General features: G+C 39.9%; 1 protein-coding gene across 6 annotated transcripts in view; it reads left to right on the forward strand.

Moving 5' to 3' along the window:
• The window catches only part of RYR2 (ryanodine receptor 2), a 767,906-nt gene that overhangs the window by 730,499 nt on the left and 13,207 nt on the right, over window positions 1–24,200 (forward strand). For 4 of the 6 annotated variants that reach the window (XM_030335590.1, XM_030335591.1, XM_030335592.1 and 1 more), the window contains 9 exons: window positions 1,375–1,522; window positions 4,520–4,606; window positions 5,478–5,696; window positions 7,196–7,326; window positions 8,904–8,946; window positions 12,045–12,178; window positions 16,471–16,531; window positions 20,157–20,303; window positions 22,024–22,158. In XM_030335590.1, the coding sequence (XP_030191450.1) occupies window positions 1,375–1,522; window positions 4,520–4,606; window positions 5,478–5,696; window positions 7,196–7,326; window positions 8,904–8,946; window positions 12,045–12,178; window positions 16,471–16,531; window positions 20,157–20,303; window positions 22,024–22,158 (1,105 nt within the window). Of the gene's footprint in view, window positions 1–1,374; window positions 1,523–3,833; window positions 4,494–4,519; window positions 4,607–5,477; window positions 5,697–7,195; window positions 7,327–8,903; window positions 8,947–12,044; window positions 12,179–16,470; window positions 16,532–20,156; window positions 20,304–22,023; window positions 22,159–24,200 lie in introns of those variants that run through there. The other 2 variants (XM_030335595.1, XM_030335594.1) reach the window with 2 other exon arrangements.

Below are 24,200 nucleotides of genomic sequence, written 5' to 3' on the forward strand. Positions count from 1 at the left end.
ATTTGGAAGGGAATGTGGTACATAGAGCCGTAAAGACACTTCAAACCTGTAAGATGCCCTGTATTTATTTATTTTTTAATTTATTGTCAAGTTAGCTACCATACAGCCTCGTCTTGGCTTCAGGAGCAGATGCCCGTGATTCATCACTTACATACAACACCCAGTGCTCATCCCAACAGGTGCCCTCCTCAATGCCCATCACCCACCTCCCCTACTCTCTCAGCCCTCCACCCCCACAACCCTCAGTTTGTTCTCTGTCTTTAAGAGTCTCTTGTGGTTTGTCTCCCTCTCTGTTTGTAACTTATTTTTCCTTCCATTCCCCTATGGTCTTCTGTTCACTTTCTCAAATTCCACATGTGAGTGAAGTCATATGATACCTGTCTTTCTCTAACTAGTTTATTTCAGGTAGCATAATACCCTCCAGTTCTGACCACATTGTTGCAAATGGCAAGATTTCATTCGTTTTCACTGCTGAGTAGTATCCCATTATACTGGAATACCAAGCATTGTTCCATACACACACACGCACCATATCTTCTTCATCCATTCATCAGTTGATGGACATTTGGGCTCTTTCCACAATTTGACTATTGTTGATTGTGCTGCTATAAGCGTTGGGGTACACGTGCCCGAATGAATTAGCACTCCTGTATCCTTTGGATAAATTCCCAGTAATGCTATTGCTGGGTCATAGTGTGGTTCTGTTTTTAATTTTTTGAAGAACCTCCACACTGTTTTCCAGAGCAACTGCACCAGTTTGCATTCCCACCAACAGTGCAAGAGGGTTCCCCTTTTCTCCACATCCTTGCCAACATCTATTGTTTCCTGAGTTGTTATTTTAGCCACTCTGACCGATGTGAGGTAGTATCTCACTGTGGTTTTGGTTTGTATTTCCCTGATGAAGAACGGTGCTGAACAAACATCCCTTTAGATTTGAATGTCACAGAATTATCCATCAATGGGAGCCTATGATAGGCAAGGAATCCAACCCCTCATTCTAAAATTCTGGATATTATAATGCACTGGAAGAGAAACTAGTTTTCAACAGCAGTGCTGTGATTTAAATTTTTTTTTAATGTTTATTTATTTTTGAGAGAGAGACAGAATGTGAGTGGGTCAGGGGCAGAGAGAGAGGGAGACACAGAATCCGAAGCAGGCTCCATGCTCCGAGCCGTCAGCACGGAGCCCAACACGGGGCTTGAACCCACAAGCTGCGAGATCATGACCTGAATCGAAGTCAGGCTCAACAGAATGAGCCACCCAGGCGCCCCAAGCGATGCCATGATTTAAATATCCATTTATGTCATTTGGCACAAAACCTGTTTATATCTGTAGCTCCTGGATGGCTTGTATTTCATTCATTTGTGTTCACAGGGGAGAAGATGGAGAAAAAGAAGAAAAAGCCAAAGAAGATAAGGGTAAACAGAAGTTGAGGCAGCTCCACACACACAGATACGGAGAGCCAGAAGTTCCCGAGTCGGCATTCTGGAAGAAAATCATCGCATATCAACAGAAACTTCTAGTAAGATGTTTTACAATGAATATTGTTATTGATATATTGTGAGACCCTAATCATTCAGGCCCAGTAAACATTCACCGACCTCTCCTTGGGTGGCAATCAGGGGACGAGTCAGCCCCGCAAGTATGTTTTCTTTGCTCGCCTGAGCGTGTTTATATTTTCTAATAAATGCCTTTGGCCCACTGCTCCCTGTCCTCAAACCATAACCTCCACCACATCCACCTTCCCTGAAGCCATGTGATTTAGTGACTGCCAGCACAGTGCATCCAGAGTGTTCCCAGTAAGACTTTAGGGCAAGTTAGTAAATACCCCCTGAAGCTCCACTCTGCAGGACACTGTTCCAGGGTCTGCAGGCCATTAAAGCAAAAACATACCTGAAGGTACAAGTAATTCGGATTGCAGTTGCAGAGCTGGATTCATCGATTTTTCTAGAACATCATCTTTTTATTAAAAATCCAGCTATGAAAGTATTAATGCAACGAGTCAACTCTCCATTGATACTAAGAAGGTCTGTTCAGAATTATTCTTTAAGTAAAAACGAGTAAAAACCAACGAATGAAAAGAGAGAAGGCAGTTCTTTACGTAGTATCCTATGCATTTTGCAGAAATGCTCCCCAAATTAATTAAATGCATGTTCATATTTGAAAAACAAAGAAAGAAGGTATAGTTCTCTATCTTTATTCATATTTACAGAAGATGGCATTCTTAAAAATTTTGGTTGAAAGGCCTTTTTTATATATGTATGTATAATTACAGTATATACGGTTTTTTGAAGAAGAGCATGTAGATTCAACCTCTAAAAGGTACTGACCAATAATATCAGACCTAGAAACGAAGACCAGTGCTGCTCCTAATAAAGCCATTTGAAAGTCAAAATCATATTTAGTGTTTTACAGCCTTTGAGAAATCAAAAGTAGATAAGAAACTCAGTATACTACGGCACTCTGTCTATAAGGGACGTGAATTGTCCTCGGTAATTATGTATTCTAACTGCCTACGTAGAAATAAATATTACGCATTTTTATATAATTTATGCGAACATATATTTTAATTAATAGTTTCAACTATGTTTTCTTCAACTATCTTGCCTTTTCCCTATGTTGTGGGAAAGTGTATTAAATGTAAATGGTTTGTAGATCACTCTGGATAATCGCTGATTTGCTATGTTGTAATAGTTGCCATAGCTGCAGACGTAGCCAGTGTAGATGGTATTGGGCATGAGGTTGAACGGGCCCCGATAACCTGCCATAGCCCTAGTGAATTCCTGAAGACTCTGTTTCACTACAGTCGTGTAGAGCAAGTCAGTGAGGGTTGTCTTCCACCTGTCCGCCATGTTCTCTTCTCTCTCTGCAGTCCTATTTTCCTGCTTCTGTTTCCTATATATGACTTTCTCTGTTCACCAGTTTGCATGCACAAGGCTAGTCATGGCCACGTCAGGCCACCACAGGCCCCTTGTCCCTCAAGTCTTTGTGACCTCCCAGCTCAGATAAACAAGGTCACTAACTCAGCCTCCGTGACCCGACTCTAGCCTTCCACAAGGACAGCCAATGTGACTGGGCCAGTTTGGGTGTGGCAGCCTGCCTTCGTCCAATAAGCCACAGCAGTAAAGTCAGGGTCTCGTGTGGGAGATGACACCACCCAAATGGGGTGTGTCCATGGAGACCAACAATGGCACGTGTTGGTCATTTTGACATGACCTATTCTGCTAAAGCCCCTGGCATATCCACTTGGATACCTCGTAGACCTCTCCCACCTAATATTAAAACAAATACTTTATATTTCCTATAGTCTTTTTCCTTAAACCTACTTCCCCTCCTACTTTTTTCCAGCCAGTAAATGGTACCAACCACTTACTGAGTTACTCGGACCCCAAAATCCAGAAGTTACGATCCCTGAGTCCTCTCTCTCTTTCCTGCCTCAAATCCAACCCAGTGGTAATTCTTCCCAGTTCTGTCTTCCAAGTATATCTGGAGTCTGCTCAGTGTCACTATCTCCACAGTCCCTTCCTGAGCCAACCCACCACCATCCGTAACATCCCTTTCTGCTGTCCTTTGGTAACTCTTAACTAGTCCCCTTGTTTCCACTCTTGCCTCCTATCTGTTTCCCACACAGCGGTTGGAGTAATCTTTCCAGGTCATAATCTAGTGGTATCAAGCACTCTTCAGATCCTCCACTAGATTACCATCCCACCTGGAATAAAATAATAATTCCCATAATAATAATAAGAGTAATAACTAACTTTCCCTCAGTGAACTTACCTAATCCTCAGAGCAAACCTCTGAGAAAGGTTTCTGTCGTTCTGCCCACTTTACAGATGAGAAAAGTGATTCTGGAGGACTGGTTAATTGCCTGTCTACACCTGCAACGACTGAGTGGTGATGGTGGGCTTCACAGCTGGGCAGCATGGCCCCAGAGGTCATACCCCAACCCACAGCACTGGAAGGGATGTCACAGACTTCTGTCAGAAGCCTGTAAACCTATGCCCCTCACCTCTCTGACCTCATTCCTTCCCATGCCCTTGTCTCCTCCCTGCTTTTCTCTTACTATCCCTCAAGCACATCGTCACTCCGAACTCAGAACCTTCGCCCCCTTCCACGCACTGTCTCTCTCTGACACATGTGCCCCCCGCAGTTGTTCACTTGACCTCTTCCCTATGTATTTAGGCCTCTGCTTATACATAACCTCCTAAAATAGACCTTCCCTGACCACCTATCTAAAATAGCAGCCCTGTTCCCCAAGCCTGTAACCTGATGGATTTTTCTTCATAGCATTTAGCATCCTCTGAAACTAGATTTTGTTTTGTCTTTCATCTGTGGATGTGTACCTCCTCCGTGGTGGCCCAAACGTACTCCCTCACTGTTGCGTCTACAGCTCCAAGAACGTTACTGGATGCAGAGTAGGCTCTCAAGAAGTAGTTTGGGGCAGATGAATGAATGCTTTAAATCGTCTGCACGTGTCAATCTCTTCATTCAGTGACCTTAATTTTCATCGTTTTTTCAGAACTATTTTGCTCGCAACTTTTACAACATGAGAATGTTAGCCTTATTCGTCGCGTTTGCAATCAATTTCATCTTGCTCTTTTATAAGGTACGTACATCTTTATGTTTCAGGAACCAGTACGAAACCACAGATGGGTTGGATTGCGTGTGCAGAATTCACACATTTGCCAATGAGCACATGTAAATCTCTTTCAAGATATGTTTTGATGAAAGGAAAAAACCTAGAGCTCAGGCACATCACTGACGGTCTAGTAAGGCAGGAGCAGACTTGTTCCTCCAAACTAAGCGGGAAATACCTCAACTAAAGAGTGTTTGATGTAGTACAGGGTTTACCCAGTGTCCCTAGCCTGATTTGGCTGCGTACCCTCCTTGGTACCATATCTGGGTGTGGCACACCCTCGTTACGTTAAATTCATTTGGTACCTGAGAAGGCAGCCTAGCCATCTGATTTTTCTCCTGCATGCATTAGACTCCTCGTAACTTTTTTTTTTTTTTTTTTTTTTTTTTTAATTTTTTTTTTTCAACGTTTATTTATTTTTGGGACAGAGAGAGACAGAGCACGAATGGGGGAGGGGCATAGAGAGAGGGAGACACAGAACCGGAAACAGGCTCCAGGCTCTGAGCCATCCGCCCAGAGCCCGACGCGGGGCTCGAACTCACGGACCGCGAGATCGTGACCTGGTTGAAGTCGGACGCTTAACCGACTGCGCCACCCAGGCGCCCCAGACTCCTCGTAACTCTTGCTCAGATTAGGAGGTGTTTTAAAGGGTGTGCTCGTTATAGGCCATCAGCTTCTGAAAAGCTATCTTTTTATTTTTAGCCTTTGCTTTTAGTCTTTTCATGGTACCTGAGCCTCATATCTGGCTTTCTGCTGAGAAGGCTGGGTTTCCATTGTTTCTTGTGTGTGCCGGTCCCCTTAGAGGGAGTGAACTGACTCTACTTTAAATGGTTTGAATCAGGTCTCCACTTCTTCTGTGGTTGAAGGAAAGGAGCCCCCCACTCGCAGTTCAAGTGGAAATGCCAAAGTTAGCAGCCTGGACAGTGGCTCGCCTAGAATCATCGCGGTTCACTACGTCCTGGAGGAGAGCAGCGGCTACATGGAGCCCACGCTGCGGATCTTAGCCATTCTTCACACGGTCATTTCTTTCTTCTGCATCATCGGCTACTACTGCTTGAAAGTAAGATAGTAAGGCACCAAGGTACCTGTGTGTGTCCGTGTTTGCGCATGTCTTTTGCAGGTTGGACTCCTGGGGGAGCAAACTCTGAGATGGGAATTTCCTGCACGGAGATTATTAGGGAATGTTCCACGAATCAACACCCGTGGGGCAAGGAGAAGAAGCAGGGTGGAACAGAAGACAAAGTGGGGCTGTGGTTCAGATACAACAGGCCACACACACAAGCCTCAGTCCCTGAAGCTGGGATGCCCCTGCAGGGCTGTCTTGGGCTGGGGCACTGGAGCCTGGCCTTCAGAGCTCCACGTTGACCAGTCGTTGACTGCAGGCTGTCCTGGGAAGGGCCTGTGGCCCTGGGCTGTCTTGTTATAGCTCCCTGTCACATATTGGCAATTATTTACATAATGACCCTTTTCATCAAAACTTGGCCCCACAGAAATAACCTACCATGTCCCCTAGCAATGCTCCACTGTTTTAGAGTTATATAATACATCATATGGAACCTATGAGTCATTAGGCACCTACCTAATGCCATCATTGGCAGAAAGACCACAGTTTGTCACCCTTCACCCAGAGAATAATGCAGCTCTATCCCCAGAGCCCTACCAAGAGAGTAATATAACTTGGTGAACAGAACTCAAGATGGTCTCCGAATGCCCAGGGCTGCCCATTACCTTTGCAAACCTCTTTATTTTTTCCTAGCGAGACACCTTTTCTTGGTAATGCCTTTATCTCATTATCTCCTACCTCAGATTGTGAAGCTTCCAGAAGACTTTTGAAAAGCCAGAGCCCAGGGTGAAAGACTAGAATGTAAAATTTTCTTCAGAAATTCTTTTCTCTTCCCTGTCTTTCCTTTGTTTTATTAAGAGGGGACAGGGGAAGTATTCTTGGATTTTTCTAGAACGTCTGCCTCTTTTTTGTATCCGTGCCTTCTGTAAAATCTGTCCATATGAGAAGAGAGCCAATATGTTCTGGAAACATTTTGGCTAACTGACAAAGATTTTTGCTGATGCTGGAATTAAAATTTATTTCAAAATAGCATATGGGCATGCTGAGTGTGGAATAATTAAAGAGATTTCTCAAATAACACTGCACTTTTTAGAAGCATGCATTTTGGAACATTAGTAACATTGCTGTATTTTATTGTATTCGTTCATGTTTCACATATATAAAGATGTATGTTAAGTATATCATAATAAAAGATATAATACATCTTTTTCTCTTTAATACATAAAAGTGATTTCTTCAGTGTAGTTATCTGTGAACTTCTATGTGTTTAAAAACATATGATTATAAACTATATCTATTCTATCTTTTTTTTTCCTAAACCTCTAGATGTTTCTTTCTGCCTAAATATAACCAATTCATTTTCACTCAATTTTACCTTCCTGGAAGTAACATGGGAAATACTTCTTTTTCCAGAAGCTGTTTTGTAAAGATAGCGACCACAGGAGATGCCAGTAAATCTAAACTAATTTTAACGTGTTTATTTTTTTCAAATGTAGGTCCCATTGGTTATTTTTAAGCGAGAAAAGGAAGTAGCTCGAAAATTGGAATTTGATGGGCTTTATATTACAGAACAGCCTTCAGAAGATGATATTAAAGGCCAGTGGGATAGACTCGTAATCAACACACAGTGAGTAAAGAATTATATGAGACATTACTGTGCTCAAAAATTTCAAGACAAAAAACAAACAAACAAACAAAAACTTTGCTGGAGTTCCTGCAGATTTGTCAAAAGTTTAGCAGAGGTGAATAGTTATATTTTCGGCCAAGAAAATCAAAAGACTAAGCACTGTCAGCCTCTTAATGGATGCTATCAATTTTTTTCCCATCTGTGTTCCGAATTCCTTAATCAAAAATGGCTTTGGGTCCATTTCCACAGCCCTGATGGAACTTAACATCCATTACTCAATGTTCAGAGAAGTGTGTAGCTAGAGGGGCATAACCTGCAGTGTGGGGTTGTCTCATCCAAAAGGCCAGATGAGGCAAAAATGATTCATTAAGGAAAGAGTTGTAGCATTGAAGGCAAAAATATTGAATTTCATACTTTCAATGTATCTAAGTTGTAAACTTACAGCAGCCCAGCATAAAACTAGTTAAACGTTATGACATGTAAAATATAAGGCAGGGAGACAAATGCTTTTTCTTTTTTTTTTTTTTTTAATTTTTTTTTTTTTCAACGTTTATTTATTTTTGGGACAGAGAGAGACAGAGCATGAACGGGGGAGGGGCAGAGAGAGAGGGAGACACAGAATCGGAAACAGGCTCCAGGCTCTGAGCCATCAGCCCAGAGCCTGACGCGGGGCTCGAACTCACAGACCGCGAGATCGTGACCTGGCTGAAGTCGGACGCTTAACCGACTGCGCCACCCAGGCGCCCCGACAAATGCTTTTTCTATACATTAATTATTTACCCTTGTGAGATCAAGACCCAGACTCCTAGCAGCTGTTCCAGGTCAATCCATCACAAAAGTAGAACTTGCCACCACTAAAGGTATTAGTGATACACTATTTTTTTAGTAGTTTCTACTAGTCAAGTGTGTCAAGTGTGAAATATCTTTTTATTGTGATCAGCTTTGCTTGTTCTTAAGAAGTTAAAATTGCTAATAAGCTCTGAGTTTTCAAATGGGGATGATGTGTTTGTGCATTAAAAATGTTTACTCTAAATGCTCAATGTTTTATTTGTCAACTCTGGCTGTTAATACTAAGTCAAATTAGATCTGTCCCTTTAAGTGAAGTCCATATTAGTACAGGTGCCACGGTCAGTTTCCTCGAGGATAACGTGGGAATGAGATTTTTTAACTTTATAAGAAAAAAAATGACAGATTTTTAGATACCTTAATTTTTAAAGATAATTGACAGAGAAACGTATGTCATTTGACATGTTACAAATGACATGTGTCAGCATGTAAATAAATACAACAAGCTACTTATTAATAAATATGCTCATATTCTTCCCTGTTAAAATATTAGCCTGGAGTCTTTTTGTGATTTGCATGTATATATTGATATATTAATGCTTACATAATATTTAATGTACCTCTGATATAGGAAAATTATGGGATAAGATGGGACAAAATTGATTATAATTTTTGTGAATGAAACAATATGTGTTTACATATTAAGTATTTTGTTTATTCCAAACAACATATTATTATTTATCATTTTTTTAAATGATATTATTTTACTTTTATGCTTTTATATTTTTTAGGTCATTTCCCAACAACTACTGGGACAAATTTGTTAAAAGAAAGGTAATACCTCTCAGAAGGAATGCATTCTCTGTTTGTTTCCTAGAGTGCAATTCAGATTTGAATTTGATATGGCTCGTGTGGAGAATGAAATACTGAGGTGTGCTTTTATCTGTCTTTTAATGTCATTTCAAAGTGGCAATAGAATTCAGTATGAATTTCAAAAATTGCACGTAAAGAAGAACCCATACTCTGCAGCTATAAAATGAATAATAAGCATTGCTTCATCCACCTGTCCTCTGACTCAGGTGACTAATCGGTGCTCAGTCCGCACAGTAATAGGAATTGGTGAGAATTTTCTCCGAGCTTCTTTGGGTCCCCTGAGTTGGCTAACGACCATTTTCTGACAAGACAGCTGTATATCACTGGGGCTGGAATCCTGCTTCACCCTGTAGGAGCAGAGTCATCGCATGAGAACAAAGGATTGAGTTTTGTTTATTTCACACGAACTTCGGAGGTCTTTTTATTTTCATAAAGTTTTATTCTTCTGATGCATACTGCGTCATAGTGTAGTAGAAAGAACAATGATAGGGCATCAGTGATGAACTGTGGCACCTGCTAACTGCTCTGATCTTGAAAGTCAAGGATCTTCTCTGCTCTTCTCACCACATAGCATTTTAATGTCAGATCTCTTTTAATGAAATAATGTATGTACCGGTACTTGTAGATCATGAAATACTATTGCTTTATGTGAAGACTAAAGCGATTCACATAAAGCGTTACATTCTAGCTCCTACTTATTCTTTGAACCTTTCTGATTGCCACCCTGACTCAACTCACCTCCTTAATGAGTTCTAGCTCCAACGGGTACCGTCTGGAGTAGCCAGAAACATCCGCCAGATGAAGTGCTCTTGTTCCCTTTGATTCCGTGTTACTCAGGAGGATTGGCGACCAGCAGATTTTTTGTTAGCAATCTGAGGGGAGATAGAGGGCTTGCACCAAGAACTGAAATCAGGTACATGAGGAAGCACGTTGACCTTTTTTTAAAAATCTATTTAATAACAAGACTTTCTAGTTGAGAGAAGCCGTGTGTTTGTAGATTTTATTCTGGCACAAGAGTTTTGTCTCCTGGTGTGACGTGAAATTCTGAGCAGCACTGCCCTCCTGCATACGAGCACATCCACATTGGGCCAGGGCTTTGAAAGACTTATTTTTAAACAATTTTAAATAGGTAACTTGAACATTTTATTCTCATTAGCTACTTAAGAAAGAAGCTTTGAATTGTCAAAGCACAGATTTCTCTGAAGGAAACTGCATATTCAGAGTCAAATACATACGTTGTCATTGCAGGGGCGCCTGGGTGGCTCAGTCAGTTAAGCATCCGATTTCAGCTCAGGTCATGATCTTGAGGTTCGTGGGATCAAACCCCATGTGGGGCTCTGCGCTGACAGTGTGGAGCCTGCTTGGGATTCTCTGTCCCCCTCTCCTTTACTCCTCCCCCCACTCTTGTGCTCCCTTTCTCTCAAATAAATAAACTTAAAAAAGTAAAACTAAACTGTAATTGCAGCAGGGACTATTGGTGGCATTCCTACTATACTTAGTGCTGATTTGTTGTCCTGGGAGTGAGGTGAGAACACAGCCCAGAGGGAACCCCCATGCAGGCCACCCCAGCCCGTTTTTAGCACCGTGAGAATAACACGGAACAGACCTTTGTGGGTGATGTTCATGGGCTTTTTAACTACCACTTCTCTTTCATGTTTTCATTTACCTCGACTGTATACATTTAGAAGAGGCTTATTTTTATTTTTGCTAATCCCTTCTTCCTTTCCATTAATGTATTTCTTCCTTCGTTCTCTCTCTTCTTTCCCTGGGGAACCCCCTTCCTCCTTTCCCTCACGTGCTTATTTCCTTCTTCTGCATTCCTCGTCCTCTGCTCTCCTACCCTCTTTTCCCCTTAGTGGCCCATTCTGCCTCCTACTTTTCATTCATTGCTTTTCCCGTTGTCTCCATTTTCATTGTGTGTGGGACTCTCATGGAAGCATTAGGCCAAGAGTGGCTGTGTCACAGGGCTGTGCTTCCTGGGCTCAAGGGAGAGCTGTGGGCCCACGTCTACACCGATCTGAAAACGGGACATGTGGGAAAGCCAGGAAGATGTGGCAGAGGGAGAGGGGGGCCAGGAAATGGAGGACAGTTGCTCAGAAGGGATTCTGGTGGTGCAAAGGGGTCTATGCAGGGATTGCCCTGAAGACAGGGGGAGGTGACGAGGTTCCGGGGATTACTGAAGGACTGACAGCTCAAGTCAGGAAACTAGGGGAGAGTTGAACGGTTGTAACTGAGAGCCCAGAGAGGATGCTGTCACAAGTGGCCAGCCCATGGCTGGCGATGGTCAGTGCAGATCTTTCCTGAGAGTCAGATCTCGCTTGGTGGTTTCCTTATTTCATCTCTTGCCAAGCTCAGCAAGCTTAGACATGTTACATTTTCTTATTTTGTTTTGTTTTGTTTTTAATATTTAATTATTTATTTTGTGAGAGAACACAAGCAGGGGAGGAGCAGAGAGAGGGAGAGAGAGAATCCCAAGCAGGCTCCAGGCTGTCAGCACAGAGCCCAGTGAGGGGCTTGGTCTCATGAACCATGAGATCATGACCTGAGCCAAAACTAAGAGTCGGATGCTCAAGAGACTGAGCCACCCAGGTGCCCCAAGGGCATGTTATGTTTTCTAAGACATAACTTCTTTATCTGCAGAATAGGATGCTGATAACATAGTGTGACTTACATAATGTGACAGACCCATGAGGGAGAGCAAGTCAAATTTCTTCACATAATTCCTGGCGCAAAGTATGAATTTGGTCAAAGTTCCTTTCATTCCATTTTTTCCACTTCTTGACTTATTTCCTTGGCCCCCCCTCTTCCTTTTGCATGCATCCCTCTCTTGACTAAGACATCTTGTTCCTCGGATGGGTATCATGTACAGTGCTGTAAGTTTGCTTTGACCTTAAGCATTGTGATCACAGAAGAAGAGCCAGAAATGAGATTTTTAAGTGAACTCGAACATAAGACCAATACATAGTAAGTGTCAAAATAATTAGATGTTTGTATGCGCATGCATACGAGGGGTTACTGAGTGGTTGAGGCCAGTAAAATGTTTTATTTCCTGTGCCCAGGTTATGGATAAATATGGGGAGTTCTATGGCCGGGACAGAATCAGCGAGCTCCTTGGTATGGACAAAGCCGCCCTAGATTTCAGCGATGCCCGGGAAAAGAAGAAGCCAAAGAAAGACAGCTCCCTGTCAGCCGTGTGAGTGTTACCTCTTCCCAATGGCTCTAGACCCAAAGGAGAAGAAATTAAGACAGTTCTGAACTTGATAATGCCTCGACTTCCTTTCCCTCAGAGCCTGGGGGAATAGAGATGAGGGAAACAGAGAATGTACCTAAGGGTCTACTTCTATGCTTCTGGGTATTTTTGGGTGTGGAATGATTGGATTTTTTCCTATTATTTTGGAAGGCGACTTTTTTGTTATTTACATAAAGCAAAAATTATGTAAATAAAGATGTATGTTCTTAACTTAATTTGCCTTTTCTATCCCTAAATGCCATTTAAGTCAAACATATACAAAAGCACAATATTTGACTACCTTTTCTGATGCTGTCTGAAAAGAGGTTAATCTTTCTTAGGTTTTGGAAGAGGGCACTATGGAGCCCTTTTATTAGGAAAGTTCAAAGTTCATATTCTTTTATTATAATTCTTGAGTTTTGTTTAAATAGCAAAGACTTCACAAGCCAGAAGTACTATGCTGTCATGCTGTTACTCAGGAATTTAACTTTAAAATGATGTGTTCCTGGAGCGCCGGGGTGGCTCAGTCGGTTAAGTGTCTGACTTTGGCTCAGGTCATGATCTCATGGTTCATGGGGTTGAGCCCCGTGTTGGGTTCTGGGCTGACAGCTCAGAGCCTGGAGCCTGCTTCGGATTCTGTGTCTCCCTCTCTCTCTCTGCCCCTCCCATGCTCATGCTCTGTCTCTCTCTCTCAAAAATAAATAAACATTAAAAAAAAATTTTTTTTTAAATGCGGTGTTCCTGATATAGTGCTTTAATGGAATAATAGGTTATAATATAGCTAGAAAGATGTGAATCAGTTGAATTGAATTTGCCTCAGGTTGAATTTCACACACACACACACACACACACACACACACACACATATACATATACTGCAAATATATATTTCATCAACTGTAAATCTGGATTAAGTGTAAAGCATACATGTTTTAAAAAATGTAATTTCTCATTGTAGCCACTTAACGATCTTAGAAGAAACGTAACAGTTACTTTCCCTTAAGAACATGTCCACTTTTCTTGTAAATTTATGGTCTGTTAGGGATGTGACTACTTTCGAAATATAGATACTTGAGGCTCTGTAGGGCGGTATTATTTTGTGTCAGATAAATATTTTAGCTAGCATTAAAAAAACATGTTGGCTGACCTCATTGGTAATATAGTTTTTTATCTATCTGAAAACTTACTGGATCTACATGGTTTTTAAAAGTAATGTGAACTCAGTTTAAAAGTAGTTAGTTCTATGGACAAATACATGACAGAAACTGTGGATTTAGATCCAAAATATCACCTGGGTACTTTAAGAAAACCCATGTGGTACATAATGAGTATGTCACTGTATAGAAGATGAAACACCTTGCCAGTGCTTAGGAATTAAGACCTTTATGTTAGAATATCATATAAAAACAAGGACCATAGAGCAGTGCTGAGCTTTCTACTAATATTTTCAGATCTCTGACAGTGTAGAATCAAATTGTTTTACTGAATTATGCTCTTTCCATGGTAATATTTATGATCCTAAAAAAAAAAAAGTCTGAAAAAAATAGAAGGAAAGTTTAGACTATTTTATAAACAAAAAGGTGTTTTATTTTTACTGTGACCAAAAAGTTTTATTTGGTTTTTAAAAAATTTTTTTTCAATGTTTATTTTTGAGAGAAAGAGTATGATGGGGGAGGGGCAGAGAGAGAGAGACATAGAATCCAAAGCAGGCTCCAGGCTCTGAGCTGATGTGGGGCTCAACTCACGAACTGTGAGATCATGGCCTGAGCCAAAGTCGGGACACTCAACCAACTGAGCCACCCAGGTGCCCCTGAACAAATAGTTTTAAATTAGTGGAATTTTCCACTTTTTTACATAGGAAATGTTTGCGAGTTTGACCCTTAGCAAAGTGCCAAGAAATTAATATGGCATTAATACCTTTAAATATAAAGGGGCACCTGGGTGGCTCAGTCATTTGAGTATTCGAATGTTGCTTTCGGCTCAAGTCATGATCCCAGAGTTGTGGGATTGAGCCCCTCATTGGACTCTGTGCTGAGTGTGGAGCCAGCTTAAGATTTTCTCTCTCTCTCTCTCTCTCTCTCAGAAAAAAAATTAAAGAAAATAAAAAATAAATATGGATAATAAAATTAGAAGAATAAATTTCTAGTAAATAATGTCCATAACTAGGAAAAAGAATTACATATATTGTTCCTTTATTTAAAACATTTACAAAGATCAAATTTTAAAACATTATCTGGTTTGCATATTAATATTATCTTAATGTGAATGTTTGGGTACAAGGATGATTCATCTATTTGTGCATGTTTTATTTGTCAATCAGATATGTAGGGCTTGTCAAACAGGTGGCCAGATTACCTCCTGGGGATAGAATGGCTGCCAGGACCCAGAAAACCTGCATCTTTTTCATTTGTGTCTTTATGGGAAAAGAGGAGGGATTTGTATCTCAAAACCATCTAGCAAAACTCTTCAGCTTCTGGCTTATAGTCTGCCCCTGAACCAAACCCTGTGGCCAGGTGAATGCCTGCCCAGTTGGCCTAGATCAGCTTTGGCCCATCCCTAGGGGTTGGGTCAGCTCCACCCAAACAGGAGTACTGTGGTGATTGGTGAGAAAAGAGTGTCCTATGCCACCAAAAGGGTATGCTGCTTCACGATGTTGACAGCAAACTTGTTACCCTAATGTTTGATAGGAATGAAAAATAATAACCATTTTTTAAATAAAGTAATAAACTGCCATGGGGCAGTCATCCTGATAGAAACATTTATTTTGTTTTAGATTGCTTTCTTGGGAAATAACCATGGTCTCATGCAAATTACCCCATTATTTATTTTTTCTCTGTCTTTGGCTTTTTAAATTTAAGATAAAATAGTCTTGGGGTGCCTGGATGGCTCAGTCGGTTGAGCATCAGGTCATGATCTCACAGTTTTGCGAGTTTGAGCCCCAAATAGGACTCTGTGTTGACAGCATGGAGCCTGCTTGAGATTCTCCCTCTCTCTCTGCCCCTCCTTTCCACACACTCTGTCTCTCTCAAAATAAATAAATATACTTTAAAAAACAAAAAGAAAAAAAATAGCCTTGTATTGAAACCCATTTTAAATATTCACAGAACTTTAAAAAAATGATCTCTAGTAATAGAATTGATTCTAGCTCAAAGATAACTTTATTTCCTTAAGATAAAAACTCCTAGGCTAAGGTAAATTAAAACGTAACCTTTGGGGGAGAAGTCTCTATGAAGTCCATTTTGATTAGCGATTACTGATCCTACCACTTGAAATTTAAGATTGGCCTTCCTAAAAAAAATGATTAAAGAAATAACGTGTAAAACAGTAAATATAGAGAAGCCCTTTTGAAACGAATACTCATATTTTATAGCCTATCATTATCAATTACCTAGAATATTAGATAGGCTAACAAAGTTATAATTTTAGCACATCAATCAGTGGGCAGCTCTAAAAAAATTAAAGTTAGAAAGTATGTTTTACTATGTATGTATTTAATCTACAAAGATCAGGAATATTTATGCTAAGACTTACTCATCCAGCACATTTATTGAGAGATATTCCATGTATGATACAATGTGCTTGGTGTTAGGGAGTTTGCAGACTAGGGAGAAAGGCATAAATGTACATAGATACCTGCACACCCGCAACTGCAAAACAAATGGGAAGTTGTAGTAAGTCTACAAGGTAATTTGGGAACCAAGGGGAAAAGGTGAATGCCTTCTTGGGTAGAGATTTTTCTTTTTTTTTTTTTTTTTTGAAAACAAGAGGAAACACAAACAAGATGAAGGAGCCCTTTCACTGGCAAATTTAGTTGTAAAATGGTGTGGATGTTTATGCAAGTTTTTATTAGCCTAAGTAAAAATTATTCTGTCAGAATGTAATTACAAATGTATAATGAAAGCGAGGAAACTTGGGATGCACACATGTTGGTTAATGTAGTAGCATAGTTTCCAGAAATCATTCTCACATAACAAGTGGCTTTACCTTATATTTAATGCAGGAAAAGAAAGTGCTAAGCTTAAATAATAGAAGTTGCATCTTTGTTTTGTTTTCCAAGATCCCACTAAAAAAGCATTACAGAATTCTGGAACACATCATCCAGATGTTCCAGATTCCCTTGACACTTTGGATGGAACTAATTTCCTGAGATGGTTGCCAGTTTCATCCCACGGAAAGAATGCCAGCAGGCTCTTGCAAGCCTCCGAGTCTTTGCTTCACATGCATATCCACAAATCCTTCTTTATTTGTCTTTCCAGACTGAACTCTATTGATGTGAAGTATCAGATGTGGAAACTAGGAGTCGTCTTCACGGACAACGTAAGCCCACTTCATTACCACAAAGTACAGTGCGCTCTGATTAGACAAGTCTGTTGGGATCCGGCAGGCAGATAGTCAGTGATTTAAGGAAGTCAGTCGGACAGCAATTGATTCAATACAGACCATTATCTGAGAGTGACCCAAGGAAATATGTGATTAATTAGCCCCCATCTCTCAATCCATTTCTTTCAGTAGCTGAAAGATTAACATGAAAATATATTTATGCAAGAAAAAGAAACAGATGAAAATTCACATGTACTTTCATTTAGGTTTTAGTTGGGTAATGAGTTCAAAGTTTCCTAGATGTTAAAACGGAAGTTCTAAATAAATAAAGTTTTAAAACATTAACTGTGATAAATTTAAGTTTCCCCCAAATTAAGTGCATTAAATTATTGTGGTTTTTGTTCTTGATTGATCCTTCTTTTCTCAAAGAGCCTCATAGCCCAAGTCTGTATCCAAATATAATGAAAAAAATTCACCTGGTACTAAAAGCCACCGACTGTCAGGTCGGACAATCACATTGTACTACCCTGGCTTGCTCAATAGTTTGACATTTTTGACTCTTAGAATTTTCAGTTTAAAAAATCATTATTATCAGTTGTTTTCATGCTCCCGTGTGCTCTCTATGGGAAGTTGCTAGGGACAGTCCTGAAACTCTGCTGAATGGATCAACTACAAATGTTTGTCTCCTCCTGCTGGTTCAGAATCCTACCATCCTCACACACCTCCTGCGAAGGGGCACTTACAAGCAAATCCAAAGGCCTAGTCCTAGACCCTCCTCTGGTTTTGTCTCCCTTGCATATCTCAGTCTCAAAATCACACTCTAATTAGCAGTGACTTTTACAGTGAGTGGTAATTCTGTTCTCCTAAAGACCTGCGACACCCCCCAAATTCTCCTGTCTCTATCCCCACCCCTATCGTACCCAGTCATGGGCCCGGAATACTGGGTCTTTTAGAGAACTCTCCAAAGATCTCAAAAACAAGTCTTGTAAGTATCTTTTAGAATTGTCACCTGTTAATGCCTTCAGCAAATTTCTCTTCTAACAATGGAAGCAACTCCCTCAAATTAAAAGGAAACCACCTCATCTCTAGCACTGATGTTTTCTGTTCAGGTAGCCCGGCCATCTTGGCTTTTGCTAGTTAAGGTCAATCCTCCTTGACCTCCTTATATGCCGCAGTACTTGTGTCATGCAAGATACGTATCTTGCTCTAGCTTTCTTGCCTCCAGAGCATTTGGGCGTGGACAGACTTCTTCAGACTTGTTTCTGTTATATTATTCTGATATATTATTCATCCACCTGTAGTTTCATGGCTGTTTGGCCAGCTACTTCTCAACATGTCTTCAGTCCTCAGTAGTGTGGTTTCTGTCTGAAACACAGCTAGGCTTACCAGATGAAGTACGGATGAGTTCAAGCCCCACGTTGGGCTCTGCGCTGACAGCTCAGGGCCTGGAGCCTGCTTCAGATGCTGTGTCTCTCTCTCTCTCTCTCTGCCCCTCCTCTGCTTCTGCTGTCTCTCTCAAAACTAAATAAAAAACATTATAAAAAATTTTTAATTACAGATAACTAAATATTTACATATTATATTTACATTTTTATATAGGTATGTATACATACCTATACACATAGGTAGTTTTATATCTATATAACAATGTACAATATACATACTTATATATTTATATTTATATGTGAGTATATCCCAAATATTGCATGGAACATAATCTGAAAATTATTTATTCTTTACCTAACGTTTATCTGTAACTGGGCAGCCTGTGTTTTTATTTGCGAAATCCGGCTATCTAAGGACAGCACCTGTGTCGTCTATACATGTATCCTTGGCTCCTCTGATCACCTATATTAGTCTCCTGACTCATCTTGTGTCCACACACTTGTCCTTTCTCCTCAGCCTTTTCATTTCTTAATAGCCTGCTGGGTGTGTCCATTCAAATGTCCTGTGACAAATGCATCTTCCCCTCTCCTCACTCTTCCCTGCTAAACGCAGTCCCCCTGTCCACCATTTCCTCTTTCTGTTAGTGTTTTTGTTCTTCTTGCTACCTATGTCCAGATGACCAGCTTGGACTCCTTTTCCTTCTCCTTCTAATATATACATTCAATTATGTGCCCAATTGGATCCTTTTCCTGCCCTCTGTCATTCTCTGGCCAGTTCCGCTGATAGTCGTGCCTCTTATAACCTTCCCCGTGGGGTTGGCCAGTAGTGTCCTAACGCAATAGCTCTGCCACTTACATCTTCAAGAAAGTAGCTTGACCGGAGTGAGCTCACTTTCCTCAGTTGTCAATTTGGGGCTAAGATTGCCTACTTATCAAGAGTGTGGCTAGAATAAAAACAGAGACTGTATGTGCAAATATACAAGACGGTATTTTCATAAAATGCTGCTTTTCACATGCCATTATTCCGTATGATGCTCCAGGGGTTCTCCCGCACCTGTGGGATGTGCCCATCTCCCTTAACTTGGCTTGAGGGCCTTCCAACCCCGCTGTACATTTCCAGCCTCATCTTCTGAAACAGAAGCCCACTCTCAAACCAAACTGTCACTCCTCAGCACATTCTGCGTAGTCTTATCTCGGTGTCTATTTTCAAGTACTGCTTTCTTCCACCCGATGTCTAACCTCAGCCCTGAACTGCCCATAAAGATGATTTATACCACCTCAGCCCTCTTTGTCTTGTGTTCTCTGTTAAAGCTTAAGATATATTCTAGTCAAAATGAAGGTTTCCTCCCTTTCCCAAAATGGGTAGCTCTTGACTCCAATGGCAAAACACTTCTTATGCCCAAGGACCCTAATCCAGAAAGCAAGCATGATCTCCGTATCTTTAATTCTACTTTTTTTATTCTCCTCCCCTCAAAAAGTATATACATTTATACATCTAACCTCTGTAAAGCAAATCTCTTACATTGATTATAAACAAGATTCCTACAGATAGTACCAATTGTATTATTAGGTTTATTATAGCCTTCGGTGACATTAAGTAGTATTTGCATTTTCTCCTAGACTTGTTTTGGCTCACATAAAGTGAGATGCTTGGTTAATAAAATACCACACGTAATTTCTTACAACTAGTAGGTCTCCACAAACACTGATTTAGAGAGTGAGTAAATGAAAAACGAAAGAGGGAAGGACAGTTGGTTGGTTGATTGAGTGTAGAGCAGGGCTCTCAAGGGGGGAAATTTTGTCCTCCAGGTGACTTTTGGCAATGTCTAGAGACATCTTTGGTGGTCACGGCTGGCATCTGGTGAGTGGAGATCAGGGTCACTGCTGGTCATCCTACAGTGCATCAGACAGCCTCCAAAACAGAGAATTATCCAGTCTAAACTCTCAGTAGTGCCAAGGTGAAAACACCTTGCTATCGAGTATTAGGTCAGTAAAATTCTCTCTATAGAAAGATACATAAGAACAGCCTATCTGATATAAAGGAGAGAAAGACATTGAACCTCTGAGGACAAGCTAAATAACAATACAATACATAAACCAATATAACTGATTCGAATTAAATAGACTAAGAAGGTAAAGTAAATGAAGTGATTATAATGGAATGAAATCAGAGTAGCTTTGGACAACAGTCACTCCTTCTGGTTTCTGATATGCTTCCCTCTCGTTTGTCTTCTCAGTCTTTCCTCTACCTGGCCTGGTATATGACTATGTCCGTTCTGGGACACTATAACAACTTTTTTTTTGCTGCTCATCTTCTTGACATTGCTATGGGATTCAAGACACTGAGAACCATCTTGTCATCGGTAACTCACAATGGCAAGCAGGTAAAAGTTGATTTTTTTTTTGACTCCCTACAAAAAACAAAAAAAACCCACCAAATACACCAATAAAAATAAAACCCAACCTCCAATGGCAACATATAGTTTTAAAGATTTTTGTGAATGGAGGATATGCACTTTTTTATTTTTTAATTTTTTTTACAAACCATGAGGAATATTGGTTCAAGAGTCCCGTACACCTACATTCAAGTCTTGGCTTGACCGATACACTGTGTGACCTTGGAAAAATGATTTAACATTTTTAAATCTCAATTCATTGTGTAAAATGAATACAATAAAAGTACCTGCCTTTTAGAGTTTCTGAGAAAATGAAATAAGAACATAAATGTGGAGGTGTTAGCACAGGCCCTGGCACATACAAAACACTGCAGAAAATAGTTAAATTTTTCCTAATATATTTACTCCATTTGATACCAGAGGGAACTGAAATGTGTTTCAGAATCCTGATGCACTAGTTACAATAGTAATAAAACACAAGATGCTGCGTTCTTAATTTGATGTGATATTTAAAAATTGGATATCGTGTGGTCTTTTATAATGTTTCATACTTGACAAGGTCATACTCCAAGGACTTACATACTGGCCTAGTTCCAGATGATCAATTTATGTTTTAATGGAGCCCAGTTGTAATGTGAAAACTTTAATTATTCATAAACTCATTATAGAAGCATATATTTATTGATTCATTCTCTATCACCTGTCTACTGGGAGTAACACATTCTATATTCGTTATTTGGTTTAACAGAGTCCTTCTTTTCAGAATTTTATAATTCAGCATATTTTTAAATCCATGTCCCCCCAAACACGTGAACTATGTCCATAGTTAAGTTCATATGAACAGTTATCATGATTTTTAGTTTCCTAAATTTCAACACATTGTTGTTCTATATGTGACTCTAATTTTTGAATGTGACTATGACATCAGCAAAAAGTGTTTATTCATTCATAGTATTGAGCCCCTGACATATTTAAAGAACTGGAGATTCTGAATCTCTTGTGTATTTTCACACAAAAGGTTTGGCTTGCTTTCAATTCACTTCTAAAATTTTGCGAGGATTATTGTTTTTGAGATATCAATTTTTGACTTACAGTATAGACAGCTTAATAGTCCTCATAATAAGATGTGCAGAAATTTATAGTGGCATTGTACTTCGTTTACAGAAGTGAATTAAGCCCTCTATTCAGATAACATATTTTCTCCAGATAATTGTAAAATTATTTTTGAAGGACTTAATATATGCTGCCACGGTCAAGAACATAGGGATTCATTGTAATTAGAGAAGTAGACACAAAAAATAATGCATTTTAGTGTGTTTAGATTTTCTCTGATATAACCAGAAATATATTTTCACCAACTTGGTGAAATTCTTATTTTCAGCACATATATATTATGATCAATTTGGATGTGAAAGTCAATCAGAGTTTATTCATATTCCAGCTGTAGTATGCATTCATTAACCAATTAAGTAGCCAACTTTTGCATAAAACAGTCTGACCACTTGATAAAATAAAGAGCATATGGAAATAAATTTCCCCACAGAGGAGGGTAAGAAAGGTACGGTGTGAGGTATGGATCCCATTACTTTCTAGTCAATAAATCCAGGTATGTGCTCATAGAATTCTCCCCTCCCACACTGATGTTGAACATGCCAGTCATATATGCCTTGCATTTCTAATGCATGTTCTGTGTCACATTGCTTTCCAGCTTGTATTAACTGTTGGCTTGTTAGCTGTTGTTGTATACCTATATACTGTTGTGGCATTCAACTTTTTCCGAAAATTCTACAATAAAAGTGAAGATGGTGACACACCGGATATGAAATGTGATGATATGCTAACGGTAAGTTCATACACTTTGATCTCATATGAGTGGAAAATTCTCCTGCTTCTTCAGTATGAGTGGTTGTGTAGTTACTCTTTAACCTTGCAGAATAGAAAATAGCGTACCCAGTAAAAAGTTGTGTGGCTCTTTAAGGAATCAACAGTTTTCATTCTTTTGCAGAATGTAAAGGACCATTTCTGCCATTTTTTTACATCTGCTGTACCAGCCTGATAATCAGTAGATTTTTTGCATAAAGGACTTAGAGCTGGAAGGATTAATATAAACGCTTTAGCTGAATTGGTTCATAGATTCCAGGACAGCGGTTAAAATTATTTCCTTGGAGAGTATTTTGAACCCTCAGTGATCTTTTTACTTTCATGATATTAACTGACATCACCAAAGTCCAAAAATAGATCTTTTACTAGAACTCTTAGGTTTTGCTTAAATATTCAGTACTTTAGCTTAAATTACCTTTTCGGTCTTGGTTTTAAAATCAGTGTTCAAGCTTTCATATTGCTCTACCCCTGTTCCTTAACCTGCCCGTCTAATATTGGCGAATCAGAAGTTATTACAGGTGAGATCTTAGATTGGAAATATGTACCTCTAGCTGAAAGGAGATGAATTCTTCATTGAGCACCAAATCAAAATACCTACATAGCTGGGGTTAGTGGTGTAAGAGACCAACAAAGTGACAGTAAAATTACTCTAGAAAAAATAAACATCCTGAAAGAGTAATGAGAGGGAACTACTAATGTTATAAAAACTAATACTTAAGGCAGGTTTTGTACTAGAGAATGATACATGTGTGGGACAGAATAGTCTAGAAATACATGCAGATACACTTGGAAATTAAAAGTATGATAAAACGTGGCTTTTGAGGGGCGCCTGGGTGGCGCAGTCGGTTAAGCGTCCGACTTCAGCCAGGTCACGATCTCGCGGTCCGTGAGTTCGAGCCCCGCGTTGGGCTCTGGGCTGATGGCTCAGAGCCTGGAGCCTGTTTCTGATTCTGTGTCTCCCTCTCTCTCTGCCCCTCCCCCCGTTCATGCTCTGTCTCTCTCTGTCCCAAAAATAAATAAACGTTGAAAAAAAAAAAATTAAAAAAAAAAACAACGTGGCTTTTGAAATCATGAAATGAAAAAGAATTCAGTAAATGGTATTGGTACCATGGATATGCTTTTGGGGAAATTTTGATAAAAATTGATACCAACCTAGTTCTTTAAATCAAAATAAATTCTGAATGGGACACATATTTTAATGCAAAAAGAAAAGAATAAAAATTATAACAGAATTTGACTTTTGAAATAATAAACAATTTTTTAAATTTTACTTATTTTCTTTAAAAAATTTTTTTAATGCTTATTAATTTTTGAGACAGAGAGAGCACAAGCAGGGGAGGGGCAGAGAGAGAGGGAGACACAGAATCCGAAGCAAGCTCCAGGCTCTGAGCTGTCAGCACAGATCCTGATGTGAGATGAATCATGGGAGATCATGACCTGAGCCAAAGTCGGACACTTAACTGACTGAGCCACCCAGGCGTCCTTGAAATAATAATAATTAAAAAAAATTTTTTTTTCAACGTTTATTTATTTTTGGGACAGAGAGAGAGAGACAGAGCATGAACGGGGGGAGGGGCAGAGAGAGAGGGAGACACAGAATCAGAAACAGGCTCCAGGCTCCGAGCCATCAGCCCAGAGCCTGACGCGGGGCTCGAACTCACGGACCGTGAGATCGTGACCTGGCTGAAGTCGGATGCTTAACCGAATGCGCCACCCAGGCGCCCCAATAATAATAATTTTTAAATGGGGAAAGGTCTTTCTAAGTGTGTCATAAAACCTAAGATGCATGGGGTCCTAAACAATTACTTTAAAAAGGAACAACACTAAGCGATGTCTTAAAGACAAATGAAAAACTAGGAAAAATATTAACATAGGGCCAGTGTCCTTAATTTACTAAGTACTTATCACTAGGAAGTAAACCAATAGGAAAAGGAACAATCAGCTCCTGGTAAAATTCAGTCAGCTTACAAATTGACAAAGATTAAAGAAATGCAAATCAAAGCA

The sequence above is a fragment of the Lynx canadensis genome, chromosome D2, assembly GCF_007474595.2.
Source record: "Lynx canadensis isolate LIC74 chromosome D2, mLynCan4.pri.v2, whole genome shotgun sequence".
NCBI lineage: Eukaryota > Metazoa > Chordata > Mammalia > Carnivora > Felidae > Lynx > Lynx canadensis.